This window comes from Colias eurytheme, chromosome 27 (genome assembly GCF_061535395.1).
Source record: "Colias eurytheme isolate Ceu_HAF_F1 chromosome 27, ilColEury1 Martin Lab GWU primary, whole genome shotgun sequence".
In the NCBI taxonomy this organism is placed as follows: domain Eukaryota; kingdom Metazoa; phylum Arthropoda; class Insecta; order Lepidoptera; family Pieridae; genus Colias; species Colias eurytheme.
The window spans coordinates 3,457,939-3,481,373 of NC_143006.1; the positions used below are offsets into that span (position 1 = coordinate 3,457,939).

Here is a 23,435-nt window from a genome sequence, read left to right on the forward strand (position 1 = left end):
AAGGCTATTATCATCACGCTAAGACCAACAGGAGCGGAGCACTGCGGGTAAAACCGCGGAGCACAGCTAGTGTGAAATATACGCATACTCACTTTGCAGTAAATCTCTGTCCATCAGCCAACGCTTCCACGGTGTAGGTGACGCCCTGTGTGAGTACACCAGCGTTGCTGTCCACCCAGGTTATCTGGAATGGATGTGTTATTAATGATGTGTGAAATATTGGTTCCTGTAGTGATCTAAACTTTACATTGAAGCACTCTTGAAGGCAATTTTATTAAATTTTTTATTTATTTATTTATATCATTTAATTCATGCGACAGACAATAAATTATACAGACCCATAGAATAAATACCTTACAGACATGCATATTATAATTTAGAACTAAAACTAAGAACATATTAAGCACTACAATACACAATAAATATATAATTATTAAAGCACGGTCTAACTTAACTATCACCAGATAATAGTTATACAATAAAATTTTGCTTGTTGCGACGTGAAGGTAAGACAAACAAACACCCTTTCCAAATACGTATGTAAAAATGCGAAGTTAATAAACAATAACGCTTAATTTTACTTAACGACGCGAACACAGCCGCGGGCAGAAAGCTCCCCTAAATCAGTGTTGCTGAAACTTCCCCTGCAACAAATGTCGCGTCGCGGTCGTTTCCGTAAGTTTTTGTTATGTTTAATTTTAAACTATTTTGACGCCACATAAAAGTATGTTTACATAATATAAGTATCTCTTTATGGATAGTTCCTATTGTATATCTTGTATAATACATGCTGAAACCTAACCTAACAGACAAACATTAAACATTATTATAATTTTTAAGTACTCTGCCAAGAGGGTTAATTTATTCGAGTGTATAATATATTATATTTTGCTTTAGAACACTCTGCAGCATAAATTGCTAAATGGCTTTTAGATGGAGACGTGTTAGTCGTAATTAGGGATGAAACCTGGTGAAAATATGAGTGTTAAAATTTTTTTGCTCTTAAAAAACGAAAAATTATATTACTTTAATAATTTTCTCTTCCATTTATATGCGACTAGCGGTCGGTCCTGGATTCGCACGTGGTACATATTATATAGCCTAATATGTACCGCGTACATAGTACATAGTATATAATAATATGTACCACGCAGCACTCATCGATCACCTACATAATATACACCGGTGAAAGAATCTTTAAAATCGATTCAGTAGTTCCAGAGATACAACCTAAGTCTCCTCAAGTTGTTTGTTTGAACGCGCTTAAGTTATTAAAATATATTATTAGTTTAGAATTAGATATAAAATAACCGACTTACCACGAATTTAGATAGGTAGGTACATAAATTGATTACGAATGATATGCTATTTCATAAAGCAGAGTAAAGTAAAATATATGTCTGAATCTTATAGTCAAACTACCCTCTTCCATGACACACTTTATACTCGTCCATAATATTAAAAACAGATTCAATAAAAATGGCGCGAAGTTAGTTTTCAATCTATTGTTCCATATAAAAATAGTTCCATCAGCAGGATCGTCGACGCGCTAAAATATTCAACAATCGTCTGACAAATCACAATAAAACGGCTACTCTATAAATACTCCATTCTGACAGCTTTTAAAATTAATGCTGCCTGTTTTTAAAACATTCTAACAATCATTGCAATTAGAGCTATAAACTAAATTGTACATTTATAAAAAACACATCCATTGATATTACTAACTTGAAAACAAGGTAAATCACTACATATTATAAAACAAAGTCGCCTGTCTGTCCTTTCATGTGTAAGATTTTTAAAACAGATTTTGATGCGGGATTTTAAATAGGTAGTTCAAGATGAACTAACATACTTAATTTAAAATGCATAAAATAGTATATTTTGTATCCTTATTTCAGCCCAGAGGCATATAAAAAATACTAGAGCATATATTTACTATCACTGTTACACCAGGCGAAGCCGGGGCGATCTCTAGTATAAAATAAAGACTGCAATACAAAAACAACCACAAGTTTAACATTTCAGCCCTCTCGGGCTCGCGACATCATATTCAATTTAACTCCTAATTGTCTCTCCTCCCGTGAGTATCATCTATTCAATTCGTTTAAATGGATTAAATGAAACAGCTTCCAGCAAATGAGTTGAACGGTTAAATGGAAGTCCGGTGGACAAATCTCTATAGAATTACATGAATTTAATAGAAGTACCTAAGAATTTGAATGGTGAGCTTGGCGATATATTTGATAAATGGGTAAATACGCCAAGTATAATGGCTTTAAGAACATTAAAAGCTACTGAAGAATATGCTGAAGATTTTACTATACAAGATGAGGAATAAAAATTATATTTAAGTAAGTTCACGAAGAAATAATATAGTACATGTAAATCAAGAACTTTTAAATTATCGTGAACACCTAGATAAAAACACGTAATTTAAACATAAATATTAAATGTTTCACCAAATTTGTATTCTAATTAAGTGCACATGTCTTTCCCGTGAGTCACATTTATAAATATTGCGGTTATTAAAAATCCAAATGAATCACATTAGTAATAAAATGGATATAAAAAATATTCTTCTATCGATACCGAAGGCGAAGCTTGAAATCCGAAACCCATCAAAGCAATGCTTATATTTAAAGATGAGATGTAAATTAATGTTGATGAGGCTCATCTTAGGAAAGATAATTTCAAACAAAGTAAGCTTAAGTAGTTTAAAAAGATACACAATATAAAAACGAAGTCTAACATCAAATAAAGACATAACAAAAGCCAGAGCGAAAAACTAAAATAAATTGCGAATTTCGGAGTATCTAGTTAATTAAATTTAACTTTGAAATAGATAATTTGAAACGTAAGCAGAGAATATATTTTGCTTAATTTATACAGTGAAGATATTTGCATGTCATTTTCGACGCGCTTAAAATTCTGAGACTTTAATTAGTTGTAAATAGACAACGCAAGGATGAAATTCAGACTAAAATATCATTCTAAAACGTCGTTAGCTTAAGAGTTGTTATTTAAATAAATATAGCAAAGGATTAAAGTATCATCTGAATAGCAATTTTCCTGCGTAATTAAATTTAATATTTAATTTGAAATATGTCGGAAACGGCTCTTCTTGCTACTCGGTTGGCGCCGTGAAAGATCAAACCAAATATTTCAGACATAACCGGTTTAATGTCGTATATTTAACGTCAAGGCTGATTGAAATGAAGATTATCTGAAGTGAAAATCAAGATATTTTGTACCCCTTTCTTCGGAATAAACATCTTTTATTTACAAGATAATTATCTGCTGCTTGATGACTTCAACAAACAATAACAGCATCTAAAAACAACCATCCTAAACCCAGCAGAGAACCTTAAGTGCAATCTAATCTAAATTGAGAGCAGACCATACTAAATTACTCAACTAAAATTACACTTAAATTAGAAGTTACCTTCACGTTAATAAATTACACATGCAGGAATGTAAAACCATTTCATCAGTTGTGAGTGCTAATGGAATTGAGCGCGTAAAAACGCATTTGAAATATATCATCCATTTTCAATCGAACATCTACAATTTGTCAGTTCTCACCTAGTCAGCTTTTCCCAATTCAAGCGATACCCGCCTTTATGGATCTTGTTAAAAAGTTTAATTTCGTCTATTTGTTTCTGTATATAAGTCTTTCTTACCTCAGCTGGAGGTTTCCCACCCACGGAGACGCATTCGAGTTTGATGATTCTGTCTTCTGTGGTAGAGTAGAAATTCCCTTGTAGAATTTTCGGTGGTTCCGGCGGCACTAGGACGGTTAGGCGGGCGTAGCGTGACCTAATTGCAGGTTCACCTGTACAAAGAGTTTTAATTTATTTGAGCTGGGTATACATTGTATATCTGTTGAGGGAATTGATATTGTTAACTAAAACGTTCCATTTTTATGCTCTATTTTACAGATTTCATTATTTAAAATTTATGTAGTTCTTGCAAACAATAACCTTACGTAACACGATATAATTTGACCTCAATTCAACATTTACCTAATTAGGAATCGATTAATTTTAACTAACAAACTTGAAACTTGTGTGGATGTTAGAACTTCGTAATCCACCTATATAAAATCTATAAAACCAATTATTCATCTAACTACCAAATGTTTCGATTTAAAACACGTATCACGTATACCTACTCTATTGTTGTAATTGAGCCATCATTTACGTTTCCGATTTCAGCCCGCATATCCTATTCACAAAATTCATATTATTCACAGAGATCTGGATCCAAATAGGAACAGTTAACTGTTTAACCGATACCATAAAGTGTGGGTAATGTTGGAATATGTTCCAAACTTTAAGGTCCAAACAGGACACAAACCCGCAGTTTTACTAGACAGCGGGCCACCGAGGTACCCTGACTCACAATTTAATGGCGAAACCAAGGAAAGACAATGAAAGACTCCCTTTAGACAGTTTTCTATAGAGCAAACTTTGTTGAAAGTTTGCAAGTTAAATAGTGCAAAGTTGTACAATTTTGCCGCAAGCTAGTTACCCATCGTTGTGTCTTCTTGATAAAAACTTCCATTAGTTTTATGTAAATCTTTTATCTAGTCTTCGAGAGCGGTGTTTATTTTTCTCTAGTACAATGTTGCTTTCTCTTTGAAGATTGCCATTAAGTATCTGCTTGTAAATTTAGGTTTTTCGCTTATTGTCTTTTCTTTTAGTCGGCGTACACAAACAGTAAAGAGAACAATGTGTTTCTCTGCTTTATTGGAAACGGGATATTTGCTTTACATAACAAATAACTATTGCTTGAATTTTGTATGAAAGAACAACAGATTGTGTTGTTCTTTCTTATTCGAGTATATTGTGTTTTATTGGAATATTGGCCTAGCAAAGGCTTGTGAAGATAAATCGAGATTAATACTGAGAAAAGATCAGTTTCCTGAATTTTCTCAAAATTCGCATTACTATCATTATTATGATAATTTCCAAGTTCTATCAATACATATATGGACAATAAAATCACAAATAAGCATAGTATTACCCGTAGGCCGTAAGTGTATTCAAACGAAATAATTAAGCAATAGTGGTTTATTATTTTAATCATACGGACGTTCCGGACATTTTACAAGCCCTGGTTTTGGGCTGGTTGCCAAACTCATTCCAATATGGAATTATCGTAAGACTAGGAAAGCTTTTCTAATTGTTTTTCTTTGCCCTTTAAATTTCTTGTTCGGTTACTAAATAGATGGCTCAGAAATGGAGTAGAAATATCGGTCAAAATTTTGACAAATACAATTCGTAAAACCCAAGGAAGCCCAAAAATAAAAAAGTGTGTGCGTGTAACCTTTACGCGCGATTGAAGTAAAACGCACATGTCAATATAACCTTGTTATTGAATATTATAAAATGTCGCAATTGTCAGAAAATTTATTTTTAATTTACTTATTTTAAAAGTAATAAATAAACAAGTATATTTAGAGATTTTCAAAAAATTTTGCAATTTAAAATAATGTTTTTAAAACTGTTGAATTTTTCATTCACTTTGCTATTCACAATTGATCCGTTTGAAAATTTGAAAATAAATAATCCTAATTGATTATGATATTTGCCACTAGCTGGCGTATAAGTCAAGAAGCGTGTAGTATATGACATATACTTACAACCAATCAGAATTATTATTTTTAAATGGCGGAAACTACACAGCGTTACTTCCGTCAGAAAAAAAATCTGAGTTACTCCCTAGTCGCGCCTAAAGAAGTTTTACTTCAATAAAAAAATGTATATTTCTGTATGTATTAGCAATAATTCCTTCGTGCTCGTCATCTATTCCACCTAGATATTATGCTATCCTTATTTTCCAATAATCATAACATTGAAGGTAGATTAAAGAATTTGGGTAGATTTAAAGGTATATTTCACAGCAAAATTTTGCCATGTAGGACTTTTATACCGTATCAAAATCAAAATACCCCTTCCTTGCACACCTTTCTAATAATACTCCTATCCTGGTCCACGTCTAAGTTTAAACAGAACAACTAATATAGTCCATTGTGTCCGAGTTTTGATACTTTAATGTGCACCACAAAACATTTCGTATTTCCCAGCATCTAGCAAAGCTAGCGGAAACTTCGAGAAGAATGGACTGGCTAGAATTTGTACGAATAATTTGGAACCTAATTAAGTTTGGAATAGGGTGTTTGGAAAATGGAAATTTCTACTATAGATTGTCGAGTTACATATTTTTGACTATAAAAAAGTTTTTCTTATTTAAAAGAAAACCGAATTTTTAAGAATTAGAATTAAGAGTACTAATGAGGATATTTACTCAATGAATTCACTTTCTGCTGGCAAAATACATTTTGAATGTGGTCGATAGTAGAGTATGTACTAAATTAAGCCTTTAACTCAATATATTTGATAAGAAAACAATTTTATTTAAACTTATTCCGTATTTCGGAGTAAAAACAAAGCTTACTTCTGCATTAAAATCCACCAAAATTTCAAAGATCCTCTAACACAATAAAAAGTTATAGAAGACAGTTACTTCCGCATTTATAACATTAGTATAAACGAAAAGGTTTCTTCGCGAACATTTACGAACTACGGAATTATACCTATTTCCATATTAAAACGTTGTTCATTCACAATTTACGCTTCGAATGTGCCTTCATTACTTATATCCATAGCATGTAATTTACATGTCACAGAATATTTATATTTGTAGTACATAAAATATTATCAGAAAATTATAATCGATCGGAAAGTACTTATCTTTTTGTATGTTCATGAAATAATTTACGTATACAGTGTGTATCATTAATATAAATATATTAAACTAGCTGTTTCCCGCGGTTTCACCCACATTGTTACGCTCCTGTTGGTCTTAGCGTGATGATTATAGCCTTCCTCAATGAATGGACTATCTAACACCGAAATAATTTTTCAAATCAGACTAGTAGTTTCTGAGATTAGCGCGTTCAAACAAACAAACACTCTTTAGCTTTATAATATTAATATAGATATTATGGCATATTATCATTTCACGCTTTAGACACCCACATTGAATACCTAAGCTGAAACTGACACTCCCGTTCAACTATCGATCGATTTTTTGCTATTCTGACCAACTGTCCTACATACGCGACCATATACCTACATAATATTATAATGTTCATACACAGTACTTGCTTCAACTGTTTGCTACATACCCCTTTATGATAATCTCCCGCTCACGACTAAGTCCGCAAACATCCTCTCTGGACTTACACCAAAATATTCAAGGCATCCGAACGTCAGTTTGACTCGTATAACAAAATCATACAAGACATCTTCAAAGCGATTTAGATATCCAATCTATTCAAGCTAGATCAATTTACACTCCTCAAAATACAAACGTAATCAGATAAACGGTCGAAATTAAAACGAAACATTAAGAGCCCCTGGATGATTAGAATAAATTTGTCAAGCCACGTTAATGGAATCAAGGAATCCCTTAAGATAACGCTGGAAAAGGAGCATTCGATTATCTCGATGCAGAGTTAAACGTTAATCTTCGAACAAAGCCGAATGGCCCGTAAGCAACGGTCTTAGATAAGATATAGAAGGGAATTTATCAAATATACGCACAAAGGCCTATGTAAATTAATTTCATGATCCCTTTGCATATGAATAGAGCGTTCAACAGATTGATCCGAGCGTTTTTATTGAATTTCGGGTCATAAAAATTGTCGTATTGTGAAGCGTTCTAAAGGAATAAATTATGCCAATTACGGAGCGATTTCTGTTTAGATATCTTTTTGAATGTTTTGCGTATTTTCTGAATAGTTAATGTGGTAGCGTAATGGGTTTGACACAAAGGAGATTTTGGTTTGTTGTTAAGTATCTTTTTATAGATGATGACTGTATTATATTCTGTTCTATACAAATGTATTTTCATAGATTACTATTACGTTATATGTTACCAACTTTCGATATTATACTTTCTAGTTTAAGTACTTGTTCACTTTCCTATTTCAATTCTTTTCAGATGCTTCTTTTGTGATTAGAAACGTATTTTTCGTTATTTATATCTACATAAACATAAGCTAGTACCATACACTATACAGATTAATTATTAAATTATTAAATAAACAAGTAAACAATTCACATCACACAAGAAACTATATTACTAATGTATAACATCCGCAAAGAAATTGCGTATAGCAAACAAAATGAAAACATTAATAATCGTGAAAAGATAATATTCCCCAGTCTTATGTTCATAGAAATCTCGTCATAAGCTTAGTAAATGTAATGTAACACAAACTTATTCCCTCTGTATAAAACGCGGAGCACTTAGAAAAATTGAGTATTTATTCTTCTAAGTTTCCTCTTGAAATACATTTTATATTTCTCTCAATTACTACATTATTTTGAAGATATTACTTGACAATTTTAAATGGTGTTAAGACGTGCTTAATATTTCTGTTTCAAGTGTTCTTGAGATTATAAATTGTACAGCTTCTTTGTTCTTCTGTAATCAGTGCTAACTGTTTACACTAAATTGTTCTAGAAAGAACTAATTTTTCAAAATTATTTATATGGTGTGGTAGTATATTTCTGTTAACGATTCCTATTGCTCTAATACTCCGATTTGAATTTCATTCATGTCGTTTCTTACCCCATTTCCAACAGAGAAATTGTAAGTACCTACCTAGGTATCTATTATTGCAACGATATTATCGGGAATATGTTTTCCTGTCACAAATTGACAGATGTCAGATAGTTATTAATTAACGAATTATGAAACAAGAATGCAATTTTTGTACAAGAACAAGCAGAAGTTTAAGCAGAAGTTTACAGCGTCATTTAATATTTTTTAGAAGTATAACATGTTCGAAGTTGAAATGAACCAAGCGAATACGTCATGACCTTATGAATAAGAACCTTAAATTCGTAGTAATAAAGTTCTTTATTCAAACACAATTCTCCTCACCAATCCATTTAATGCAATACATTATTGTATAATATGAGAAAGAACCATAAAATCAGACACTACAAATAACATATCAACTATATTAATAAAACCACACGACTCGAATCAAAATGAAAAATAAGAAAAGAAATACAGATTTCCAATTTATTAAAAGCAAACAGAATTTTCGAGCTTGGCTTAACAAGAAAAACAATGGTACTTTTATAATATTTTTCAGGGCCGTATTCAGGCGGCGCAATTAAGAATTTCCCGTTATATTTGGATCGAATGGGCGAAGCGACGGTAAATGTCATTCGGCTTTCACAGGTTTGATGTGTATACAGCATTAGATGAATGAGACTGCTTTTATTCCTTCCTATTTCAATTCCCTTTGGAATGAGTATTGCAAAGGGAAATGGGTTTTGCAGTGCTACAGTATTCTGTGTGTAAAGATTGTATTGGTGATTTCTTTTTCGTAACTCGGCACATATTATAATATACAGGGTGTCCCAAAAAGTAGTGATGAACGGAAGCTGGGAGGTAGAGGACCTAGAGGGCTATCCGAATCATAGTAAAAATAGTACGAATCATAGTAGAAATTCATAGTAGCAGAAGAAACCATTTAAAATTATAAAAGGGCATAAAGACATTTAATAGACAACTTTTTACGGTGATGTCGCACTTGCATTGAGCAACAGCGGGGTTATTTAAAAAAAAATCTGGTAACTAAACACCTATTTATTGGTTTTAATGATCATCATGTTAATAAAATTTTTGCACTTACCACATTTAGATTTCAATTTTTCGATTGAAGCCTTCTGAATAATAAAATGAAATTTTCAGGGTAGCTACCTGATAGATAGAGCAAGTTTTTAAAAGGCAAACGGAAAACTTTTCTAATGTGATTTTATTTTTTTATGGGCCCTTGAAGTTGTGAACATACTGGGTAATTTTATCTTTCTTGGCATTTAATTCTTTTTTTTTATTCCATTCGAAGATCTAACGATAGTAAGTGTTACCATACTGAATTGACCTATCTTTCAGCTTAGCACACAAAAAAAATCAAGCATCTAGCGCAATAGTTGACGTCACCATGAGTGAAAATATCATCGTACTCGGCGATAGGTGAAAAATTGAAAAAAGAGTCATAACTCCGAAACTACGAAAAATCGCATAACACACATGGTGGTGATTCGGATAGCCCTCTAGGTCCTCTACCTCCTGGCTTCATTTCATCCATACTTCTTGGGACACCCTGTATAGTAAGATATAATAATTAATAAGTAGTGGTAAGATATATTTTATAAGTAATAAACTAATATCATTGAGCCTGTATCAAATCAATACACTAAGAGTGAAGCAAATTATATCAATAACTTATCTTTTCGGTCGTCTATATTTGTTTGTGATAAACTCCAAAACTGCGGTACCGATATTGGTCATCAAAGAACGTTTAAATAATTAATTTGCCAAGATTAAGACGCGGGCGGAAAGCTATTAATAAATTAAAAATAACAATTTCAGTACATATTTTGTATATTATTCAGTACTCAATAGTTTTTATATTGTTAATACGGTAAGGTCCTAAAGTGAATTCGGCTCTGGTGTGTGTTGAATTAGAAACTCCTACCGTATTGCAACAGATAAACATAATATACTTAATGGCCTGCTTTATTAGATAGATCATTATAAAAACGTATACCTATTTTAAAATCTTTCTCTTTAGTTTTTGCATGGATTCATTCAATATGATCTGCTTAATCTTTTAAGTATTATTGAATAAACGTTCGATGCAAAAATAGCATCGTATCTTATTAAAGAGTAGGAATTTATGATAGAAGAATTATAAAAGGTTTTAAGTATCTAGTCAACGAAAATATATGTTATTAATAACACACAGTTTCTTAATTAAGTATGTTTGTTTTATATATTTAACAGATATTTATAACGCTCACTTCATGGGAATTAATTGCTCAAAAGAATGTTGTAGGCACAAATCAGATACTTTAATCTAGGTATAAAAACATCAATATGTAGCAAATAACATTTATATTCTCAAATAACAACTACTACCATGTTATTTCACACTAGGCTTTCCATTGTCCAAACTATTTTCTATATAATATTAAACCGTATAATTTCACAATTAATATTTGTAGGTTCCTGTATGTGCAGTGATAAAATAGAAACAACAATAATTCTCCTATTAGAGATAGATACGATTGTTATACAGCCAACTAGCATCCGTCTTGTTTAAAATACTCATACGCTACAGGGTGTCGTCATAGACACGTTATAGCGAGAAATATTGTTTCTCGATTCCATCATACGACATTGCTTCTTTTTAATGTTTTCTTTAATAGGTAAATGAATGGGGAAAACTTCTGCAGAATAAATTATGTTGGATAAATAACTTGTTTCGTGAATAAAACGATAATAAGTAATTTAGTAATCATAATACCAAGTACACCGCTTTCGCTTTCGCTCACGCTCCCAACCAAAGCCATAAAGTAGGTATTCGATAATGTTTCAAAGCCAAACATTCTGCTAAATAGCTATTCGGGTGTATTTCCACGAATAATTAAACGCTTCATACTTCAAACTAAGTAAAGCGATATGATTGGTTCGCAAAACGCATTCCTCGCTACACATCCTCGCACATGATTGGTGGAAAAGCACTCTTACTCATAAATTTAGGCTATCGCTACCGCTACCGCTCCCGCTCGCGCTCGTACCATAACCGCGTCCCCAAATCAATACAACACTGTTTGTACAACATAATTGTACCTCAATTACTACTCAACCGTGAGACCGAATTAACCAGAACTTTCGAGAAGCGATTATATAGTTCCACAATGGACATAACAATACGTTTAGTTTTATATTCATGTGGTTATAAGTTTTGTACTTAAGCGGATATAGGATTTATTTTGTTAGGCTTTTTGATATACTTAAAGTTTTGTGTTCAATTTAAATCTTTTAAAAATGTTACAGATGAGACAGTGCGAAAGGTAAGTTTTGATAAACTTAAGGTCATAGGTAATGCAATATTGTCACGTTTTAGGACTCATTAAATTAAAAAATGAAGCAAATTAATAACATTAGAGGTACTATAGAATAGAAAGTGTGATAGAAAGTACATAATTTGTTTGAATACGACCAAAATAACAACATCAATATTCTTTATGTCTTTTATTTATTTTATTTTCTTCTTATTTAAACCATCCTCTATCCATAAAGTTATATATGTAATAAGGTATTTATAATATTATTTATAGTACTATTGTATAAAAAATCTTACCTCTAGAGCCTGAGCTGACTTGGCACTGATATTTGGCATCGTCTTCTAGCGTCACATCTCGAATATCCAGGGAATAGTCCCCTGTGAAACAAACAATTATATTTATTTGATAAAAAAATACGTGTGGCACTCGGGGACTGCCGCGGTAAAGCTATTGCATAGCAAGCCTTCAAGCCACACCTCCGTGCCCGTCGGAGTGCGGAGCATGAGGTTTTTTCGTTACGGAATTTCTAGATTCGGTCCCCGCGCTCAAGGCCCGCGATAGAAGCTATGCAATAGCTTAAAAAAATTCAATGGGCAGTTATGAAGCTTACTTAATCAAGAAAGGTAAAGGTGCTTATATCATAGTTTTTACTTTTTGTCATATTTATGGAAATGAATTAATCTATTGCTTATTTTGAACGGCTTAAACCAAAATCTGGTGCCGTTTTATGACCTCTTATTTCCAGACAGTTTTCGCCCTAAATTGAACTGATTGGCAAATTCATATTATGATCGCAATAACCCGACATGGTTAATGATAGCGTAATATATGAATTTGCCAGTCAGTTCAATTCTCGGCGTAAATTGTCTGGAAATAAGGGGTCATAATACGGCCGCTGTTACTAAAAATTACTCTTTTTAGATTTCCAAACAAAATATCCTTGCTATATAACGTTATTTAATATCCTTTATAATATATTTGCTAAAGTTTATGACACACTAGACTAAGTACCACGTGTTGCACATTAAGAGCATTCATATTACTTGCACTAAGTCCTCAGGGAGGAATTTGGTTCTGAAACACTATATCTAATTATAAATAAGATGCGCAAGTGGAGGAAATTCTAAGTAGAAAATTACTAAACGAAATTTTCATTATTTCCAAATCAGTTTGAATTCAAAAAAATGCTTGCATAATGAAAATGGAAAAATTAACGCACTTAAAACCAGGATATACGAATGTATTTTTTATCCTACTTCAAAAAAAGAGGACATCTCAATTCGACTGATTTTTTTTTGTGTTTGTTACCTCAGAACTTTCGATTGGGTGCAATGATTTTAATGACAATTTTCAGGCGGTTTAGTTATTATTTAAAAAATATTAATTATCTTTTATATTTGATGAATTTATATGTAGGTATATGAAATTAACACTACTACGTAAATTACAAAACAAATTACGTAATATAACGAAAATTTGTAAAATGATTATCAATAAAAATTAATGCCCGCATAATTCAAATAGCTTCAATGTTTAATGCAACTAATATTGGAGGTATGAAACGACCAATAGTCACTATGTTACAGTCAAAACTCATTGCCGGTCAAAACCTGAAACTGCTGAAACCAGTCAAAAACGTTTTTGACAAAGGAGTCGGTCAAAACTATTTTAAATTATTTTTGCAGTCAAACGTGTTGTTAACGTTTAGAAAGTCAACAAAATGTTGACAAAACATTATTAAACATAAAAAGTTTAATTATAAAAAAGAATCAAATTATTCAGTTGAAATATAACGATACATAATTAACATGCTGAAGCAAGTCGCAGTAAAACTATAATATACTTACATAGTTTGAATTTGAATGGGAAAACGCACTATTTCGCGTCGGTTAAAAATATTTTTGACTGTTTTTTGTAGACAAAATTTATTTTGACCAGCAATGAGTTTTGACTGTAACAACTAAACAATATAATAGAAATATAAATTGACGAAATAATTATGTCCGTATTAATAATTCAAGGGTAGTTGAATAATAATTATAATGAATCATATCGATTAGACCAATTAAGGCATAGTAATATGAATTCAATATTGAATATTACAAATACGAAAGACTAGGTATGTCGATTGTTAAATTTTTAAGTAATTAGTGAATTAATTTTCAAATGAATGAATTCAAATTCAAATTCGTTTATTCAATCAAACTTAACCTAACCTTACAGCTAAATACATTTAGGTGGTAATTATATAATGATAGGTATTTATGAAATAACGGTATATTATATACACCAAAGGAAAGAAATACTTATCATACAATTAATAATAAGAAAGAAATAAGATGAGAAGACACAAATTACAAACACATAAATTCTACATACATCTTAAACCTTCCTAACATATAAATTACTCAAAATAATTAAAAACCAACCTTCTTCATCACTCCCGATCATTTTATACCGGTCGTATCCACTGAGATCTCTATGTAATCCAAGACCGAAGTCGTCTTTCGTCCACTGCAGTTGACCAGCCTTGTTCTCGACCCTGCAGGGAAGGGTCACCCGCGAGCCTATTACTGCCGTCTGTTGATAAAATATAGGATAAGAGAAATAATACATTGATTAAATGTATGATATTTAGTTAATGACAATAATAAATATGAATACAAAAGAGCGTGTGTGCCGAGCACACGTGTCAGAAGTGAAACTTTGGAAAGATTCAAAAATAAAAATCGGCGCCCTACTGCGGTGACGGTATTTCCATGACGCGACCTTGAAATTTTACCCTCAACGCGCCTAAAGAAGTTTCACTTCAGGATATTTTATTGTTGAACTTGAACTTATTGTGATTTAAAATACAGAAAACATTTCTTTCACCAACTTTTTTCTTCAATTTATTACACAGAAAATATGTTTAAAAGTTAAAACATCTTATAAATCGAAATAGAGTATCGATAATTACGAACATCTTAATAAATGCTCATTAAGTATATAAGAAAACGGTAAAATTAATAAAATGTCGGATTAATTGAAGAGATAACCCGGTCTGATCTTGTGTTAAGCGTTTAGATAAGATACGTGGGAATTAATAGCTGTGTCCAGTTTAAATATATTGCATAGGGATAAAATGTCCAGGATTCTATTACCAGTCTTTTCTTTCTTTCTTTATTTTGCTCGTAAATGTACATGGTATTATGTATACCATTTCATTATCAAATACTAGATTTCCGCCCGCGGCTTCCCCAGCGTTTTTAAAAAAACACCCGCATAGTTCCTGTTCCTGCTGGATTTTCGGGATAAAAAGTAGCCTATGTCTTATTCTGGGTCTTCAGCTACCTACATACCAAACATTGTGATCGGTTCAGTAGTATTTGCGTGAAAGAAATACAAACATACATCCATCTATAAAATGATTATCATAATACCTACATTATTATGTACATGATACGACTAATTAATATAAAAAAGAGCGTGTGTGCCGAGCACACGTGTCAGAAGTGGAACTTTGGCAAGATTCAAAGATACCAAAATCGTCGCCTTACTCCATGACGTGACGGTATTGCCATGACGCGATCATTAAATTTTACTCTTAACGCGCCTAAAGAAGTTTCACTTCAAAAACTAAAAGTTCAATTGCTTTATTCAATTATCACACTTACTACCTATAAAATGCAAGTATTTCTTCGCTAAGAGAAAAAGGTAGTCATTTCAAATTATAAATTCTATAAAAACAGTTAAACCGTATCCTTTATCTAACAAAACCGGTATAATAATTGTGAGAAGTGTCAAGTTCGTTCATTTATTTAATTAATTAATAATTAACATAAATTGACTCAAGTATCGACGGATAAAATTCTATGATAAAATCAAGCATTTCACGGAAGCGAACTTATTTAAATTTTTAATTCTGGTTTAGATTTTAATCGTGTTTTTTGATTCGTTTTAGATATATTTATGTAATTGGCTATGTGTTTAAGTGTTTTTCAATGCAGTTGTGAAGGTCTTTTATAGTTAATTAATTGATGTTAGTTTATTTATGAGAAGCATTTATATCGTTTTTAGTACTCTGAGATAAGAATATCTTACTTTTACTAGCTTACCGCCCACGGCTTTGTCCGCTTTGTCTTACACTCAACAAATTTTGTACTAAAACCTTCCTCTTGAATCGGTATATCTATTAAAAAAAAATATGTACGTGTACTAGTGTACACACGTAAGAAGTGAAACTTCTTTACGACCTTATTTTTCAAAAAATAATTTACTATATGCAACTTTACAGAAATACGTCGAATCACGCGTCGTAATAAGAAAAAGATGGCTCGTAACGGAAAAATGTCACGCGTAACGAAAAAATGTTACACCAATTTTTTTTCCAACCCCGATAAAGAAGTTTCACTTCAAAAAAATCGTATCAAAATCCGTCGCGTAGTTTTAAAGATAGGATACAGACACGCAGACGGCGGAAAGCGACTGTGTGTTACCACAGTATTACAAAACTTTGTAGTGATATGTATGTACCTACCTAACCTACTTACTTTGAACTTATCTATTTGAAATTTTAGTACCTTCCTATTACGATTTTGATCTTTGGAATACTTAATCGTGATACATGCATTGGACCGCGAGTAAGCCATAAACTAAGATCTAATCCAGATCTATCTTTGAACAAATTTTCATACAAATCTGATCGTCTGTTTTTGCGTAAAAGAGGAACAAGAATTCAAAGCATAATGCGATTATAAAATTGTTTCAAGGACTTTGTACCATGACAATTTTATAATATCATTGAATTTTATATCATTGTAAAAACAAATAAAACAGACATGACAAAACTATACCGAACTTATTAAATCTGTCTCGTCTGTTTGAAAACTTCATTATATTATCTACAATCCCTCGGCTAGTTCTCAAGTTATTCGTTCCGGGAATATAAAGGAATATGAAATTATACTCCACTTTGGGTACAGTGAAAGCGAAGCTATGCGATACTATATAATAATAATATAGTTTCAATTATGCTGTCCAAACTTAATTACATTTAATATCTTGTTACAAATAAATTACAATATATGAACCTACATAGCGGAAAGCTATTAATTAATCTATAAAATGCTTAAATATCTAATTGATCTTTAAATAAATACTATAAATGAACATAATACCATTCTCTTTGCTACAAAATTACAAAATATAAACATAATATACTATGTAAATATAATATTATAATAATAAAACAGTAATACTAACCTGATCCTGCGGCTCCATGGCGAACTTCTGTTCATGGTACCCCCACACCACACGCACACACACCAAAGTCCGTATCAACAAGAACAACGGAACCCCACTCACACATCTGTGTCTGTTCGACATTTTCCCGTCTACCCACATTTATTTACATCGTGAGACACTCCCCTACGTATTGGTGAAATATTCTGGCGCCATGCTATTTCGAGATCTGAAACAAAAGAATGATAATTGTAGATAAAAATAGATTGGTGAGGCGGATGAATCATTTTAGTTGAGTTATTTTGGTTGTCAGGATGTGGTACGTAAATTGTTTGTCTTATCGAATGGTGTGGTTATATTTTTTAACTTTGCTATCGAAGAAATGGTTTATAGTCATAAGCCCGGCAATAATTGTATACAGTATATTATTTTATGCCAACTTTTTTGTTTTCTATATTAGATAAGAACTAATGAATAAAAAACAACATATTGTGTGTAAATGGTGTGATTTTAAATGTTTTTCATAATAACGTGTTAGGCATATAGTATGGTAAAATAAATAGGTAGTATTTTAGTTATATACTTATCAATAAAAAAATCAAGAGATAAAAAATTAACATTAAATCGTATAGCGTAGCAATTACAGACTTCTACAACGATACCTTAAATTATTAACGTAAGTTACAAAACATAGTTTTAACATAGCTTAGCATTTGCTGGAAGAGAATCCCTACCGGGTTAATCAAATAAATAAGTTGGAAAGACTCGGCGCATAATTTTAAAGTTTCTCATATCGATGTCCCTTTAGTTTCCTGTCTGACCAACATTCATGGAAATTCTTTTGCATTAAGTGGTTTGCGAGTGACTTTTGACGTCTGCATTTTTTCATTTAGTTATAATTTAATTTGTTACGTTTAAAATGTGATTTGAATTGTATGTTTTGTGTATGTTTATTGTTTCTTTAATTTTTTAATAAAAATGGAGTAGATACACGTGTTAGAATTTTAAAGGATAAAAAAATTCTCTGTTCATAGCATCACTACATAGTATAAAACAAAGCCGCTTTCTCTGTCCCTATGTCTGTATGTGTCTGTATGTGTGTACGCTTAAATCTTTATAACTACGCAACAGATTTTGATGCGGTTTTTTTTAATAGATAAAGTGATTCAAGAGAAAGGTTTTAGTATATAATTTTTTAGGTTTTAGACAAAGCGGGCGAAGCCGCGGGCGGTAAGCTAGTTTTCTAATAATTTAGAAATGAGTAACTTAACAAAGATAAAATAATGTAAGTAGGTATACAAGAATCCTACAACTTCCATTTATATACTTTAAAAAAAGTTATACTGAACATTCTTATTCATAATGAACCGAATCGTAATTACTGAATAAATCTTTCCAACAAATAACCGCTTTTAATAAATTAATCAACACCATCAATTTCTTGTTTAATCACTAGAAATACTTATAAAGTAATCTATAATATAAAAATGAATCGCAAAATGTGTTGGTAAGCGCATAACTCGAGAACGGCTGAACCGATTTCGATAATTCTTTTTTTATTATATTCCTTGAAGTACCTACGAGGATGGTTTTTATGTAGAGAAAACGTAAATATGTACCACGGGCGAAGCCGGGGCGGACCGCTAGCAAAGTAATATCTTTCACAGTACTAATGTACTTTTTAAATACCTTTAAACGTGAAACACAGGAAATGGTGTAATATAACCAGTAATGAACTTATTCCATACTTGTCGTATGTAGTCTAAGAGCTAGAGAAAGAAATGGTCAATCATTTAAATATTGCTTTTGATTATTGAATCATATATTAATTTACCATAGGTAATATAATATTTATGTAACAACAAACCAAATAGTCTATATTTTACAGTTAATTGATGTACCAGAAAATATTTCAAAAAAAAACGTGTGGCACTCGGGGACTGCCGCGGTAAAGCTATTGCATGCTATGCCTTCAAGCCACACCTCCGTGCCCGTCGGAGTGGGGAGCGTGAGGTTTTTTCGTTACGGAATTTCTGGATTCGGTCCCCGCGCTCAAGATGAATGGATTCGGGCCCGCGATAGAAGCTATGCAATAGCTTAAAAACTCATTTAATATGCCACATCGGCTATATAATTTCGTAATATTATTGGGAAAGTATACAGTAATAAAAAACAACCCAGTGCCCACTTCATTTCGTACCCAAGCTAAGCGTTCACAAAAAATATAACGCTGAAGAAGTACACAGTTTAAAGGCATAATTATCAAGATCCTTACAACTTATATACCCTTGTTGGCATCTCAAAGATTGTAATTTATGCTTTAATTAACATCCACTTTGAAAGGATTTTCCTTTGAATAGAAGTGCAATATTCTAAAAGGAAATGAACTGTGTAAGAGGGATCGGGGAACTCTTAAAATAAATTGTACATTAGGTATTCCATGAACTGCTCAAGAATGAAATTCTATCAAACTGTATATTTATAGTTCGCTAGTTCTTTATGGCATTAAAATGAAACTGTTTTACGAAGCTACATAAAGGTACATGTACATACGCTACATTCAAATACGTTTTTTGGAAAATTAAATAAATAAATAAAATAAGTAGGTATTAGGTAAGTAATTTTATTGTAGATGTAGATTGACCATTGTTCATTCAAACAAAATCAGATAGATACCTTTATGAAAATAATAACGTACAACCTTACTATCTTTAAATAGATTATACTATACTTGATTTAATCAATGTAATGTCAAAACTTATTTATAAACATTTCTTGTAAAGTTTTTACATATAAATTGAAACACAAAATATGCCACCAGCTCCTACACTACATCTCATATTCTCATTCCCAGAGTTATGTTTCTTTTGACTCATTACGGTAATCTCAAGTTGATTAGTTCCCATAAGGCTAAGCTATATCTAGATAAGTTATCTCATGAAGTGAGGAATATTAATATTATATACACTAGAAGGTTATGTATAGGCATAACTAGACTAGGCTCGCGTGCTGGTTTCGCTTGGATTAATTGTTGTTTTATTAAAAATTATACAATGATATTACATATAAGTATAGCAAGAATCATTAATCATAATCTGTTAATTCAGGATTAAAAAAATGTAACTTACATTATAAAAAATCGAGAAAAAAATTACGTAATAATCTTCCATAGGTATTTCAAACGCCCAACCTATAATTAAAAAAAAATCGCAAAAAATCTACGTTACACGTATTTACCAGCAATTAGATAATTAATCAGTAAGCCATAGTAAATAACCAAAACTAGTTTATACATAAAATCTAAAAGTGATTCGATTCAAAAAAATAGATCAAAGACAAACCGTTCGAACAAGTTTCTTTAAAGCATTTACTTATCACATAAATTGCGTTTAATATTGACGTATAATAAGATATTCACATTAATGGTAGATTTTACGGCGGCAAAACTACCGTAATCTATATTATTAATCTTTAAAAAAGCTTTGATATTTCATTCGCAAAGTGAATCTTGAAAAAATAATCTACCTATAAATATAAAACTCAAGAGTGACTGATATAGTGATCTATCAACGCACAGCCCCAACCGCTGGACGTATCGGGCTGAAATTTGGCATGCAGGTAGATGTTAGGACGTAGGCATCCGCAAAAAGGATTTCCCGAAATTCTTGCGGGAACGAGGAAAACGGGGATGCACGTACGAAGTCGTGGGCGGAAGCTAGTTATTATATATTTTTCTTATAATTTATTCACAAATACATAGTTATGTTTTCGAGTTCCTAATAAGTATAACCTATAAGAATTAAAAAGCATTTTGTTTATGATCAATTGTATTTTATAAAACATTATTTATTTTATTATTTTATGTATCTAAGTAAAACCAAAGTGCTAGTTCCAAACATGTAATGGCGTATTTACATCAAATAAACATAGAGCAGAGTTAGAGCAAGAGCATTATTTCGTGACCTTTTAGTGTAAACAAAAACTGGAATTCAGAGTTGTTATCGAAAAATTATCAATTGTTAACTCTCTATGTCAAAATTATGCCCATACATTATCTATGATAATAGTCTTACCTACTTTACAAAAATGAATATTTTTCATCAATATGTTAAACTATAATTTACTCTACCATATTTCTTACTGTCAAGTCTCAACACATCACGTAGGTATAAATATTTTAACCTTACCTTCTAATTTATTAAAACAATGCACAAAACAATATAAATAAGATCACAACCGTATTCCAAAAGCCGTCGCCAGTCACTATCTTCTTTTGACCATTCCGTTCATTGTATATTTTTAACCACCCCCGTCTTAGAAACTAACTTATAATTTAAAAATAGATGCATTTCACGCTCTATTTAAAGATCGGGGGTTCGATTTCTTAAAAGCTTTTAGGCATCCTATTTGGAGGTTACATTTCTAACATTCTCTACGAAAATCCATACTAATATTATAAATGCGAAAGTAACTCTGTCTGTCTGTTACTCAATCACGCCTAAAGTACTGAACTAATTTGCATGAAATTTGGTATGGAGATATTTTGATACCCGAGAAAGGACATAGGCTACCTTTTATTGCGATATATGTACCACGGGCAAAGCCGGGGCGGACATCTAGTGTATAATAATTGTAAAATAAATGGTTTGTTTTATTTGACAACCAGATATACGGTTATTTGATAATTAAAGTACGTAACGGTAGATTTAAAGCGTGATTTATTAATTTTACTATAAAAAAAGAGCCTGTACACGTGTGTGTACCGAGCACACGTGTCAGAAGTGAAACTTCTTTGGCAAGATACAAAGATACCAAAATCGTCGAATTACTCCATGACCTGACGCATGACGGTATTGCTATGAAGTGACCTGAAGAAGTTTCACTTCAAATATAGTGTGAACTAGTAATTCACAGTCACAGACAGAATTAAGAGTTTATTTACTGACCATACTAACTTCAACACAACGTTAACCTAAACCAAAAAAAAATAAAAAAAATTATTAGCAACTTCATATACCTATTACCTATTACATTACAATATTGCTCTGCCTTCTGAACTAGGTACCTAATTATCTACCTGTATCTCAGAAGGCAGTGCCTTTCCTTACAAATTCCATATATTATTTTTTATAATTCATTATATTTTGTTAAGTTAACAAAATAAATAATGACTTAATTTTAGTGACTAATGATTCCGAATTAATAAAATCATTCATTTTATACATTTATCTTATCTTTTTACCATGTTATGCGATATCTTTTAAAATAGCCATAATGTATAAGCAAAAATAATTTAAAAGTACAAAGATATAAAATGCATCATGCTATAATATTCTCTCAAGTTATACCTACACACGCAACTCAAAAAAACATTGAATAAATCGAATTCGATAGATAAACGCAAATTCCAAGCATCCAATCGTTTCTGCTATGGGTTTAACTCCAAGATCCTCCAAATAATACTTTTACAAAAACATCTTATTCTAAATTGGATTTCTGTGCGATTCGCGGGGCGGTTACGTCGTTTTGGAATTATGCAGCTTTGATGTGTTTGAGAGTAGGTACATATTTGGAGTCTTTGAGATATTATGTATTAGCGATAAACCATCGATAAACTTGTAATTTCTTCTGAATGTAGGTATTGATTTATTGTAATATTAATTCACACGAATAAATGAATACAAAGCCATTTATAATCATAATCAAGAAATGTTTATAGATATTTGTTACGGAAAACTATAATCCCTTTCAAATAAATAACATTTACCTACTTCAAACTACATACTTAGGTACTACAATAATTGACCGTAGCGTGAAGTTATATAGCCAACTAGCTTTCCGCCCGCGGCTTCGCCCGCGTTTTCAAAGAAAAACCCGTTCCCGTAGGATTTCCGGGATAAAACCTATCCTATGTCCTTTCTCGGGTATCAAAATATCTCTATACCAAATTTCATGCAAATTGGTTCAGTAGTTAAGGCGTGATTGAGTAACAGACAGACAGACAGAGTTACTTTCGCATTTATAATATTAGTATGGATATATTAAATGGGCTATCCAATAGAAAATAATCTTTCAAGTCGAACAACTACCTAGTTCCTGATATAAGCGCGTTCAACCAACCAACTCTTCAGATTTATAACATACTAGTTGTGTGCTCCTATTGGTCTTAGCGTGATGATATTTATCCTATAGCCTTCCTCGATAAATCGGCTATTCAACACAAAAATAATCTATCAATTGGAACAACTACTTCCTGAGATAAGCGCG

The 23,435-nt window shown here is 31.8% G+C and overlaps 1 protein-coding gene and 1 long non-coding RNA gene across 2 annotated transcripts in view; both read right to left on the reverse strand.

Annotated features, from left to right (window-relative positions):
- Positions 1–23,435, reverse strand: part of LOC149896822 (uncharacterized) — a 247,092-nt gene that overhangs the window by 35,778 nt on the left and 187,879 nt on the right. The gene's annotated exons all lie outside the window — the stretch shown is intronic.
- Positions 1–23,435, reverse strand: part of LOC149896823 (irregular chiasm C-roughest protein-like) — a 105,114-nt gene that overhangs the window by 27,593 nt on the left and 54,086 nt on the right. Inside the window, exons 2-6 of the mRNA XM_090117171.1 lie at positions 17,190–17,397; positions 14,375–14,525; positions 12,242–12,322; positions 3,684–3,835; positions 93–184 (exon numbers count right to left, since the gene is read on the reverse strand). Of these exons, the coding sequence (XP_089973297.1) occupies positions 93–184; positions 3,684–3,835; positions 12,242–12,322; positions 14,375–14,525; positions 17,190–17,330 (617 nt within the window). The 5' untranslated portion in view covers positions 17,331–17,397. The remainder of the gene's footprint in view (positions 1–92; positions 185–3,683; positions 3,836–12,241; positions 12,323–14,374; positions 14,526–17,189; positions 17,398–23,435) is intronic.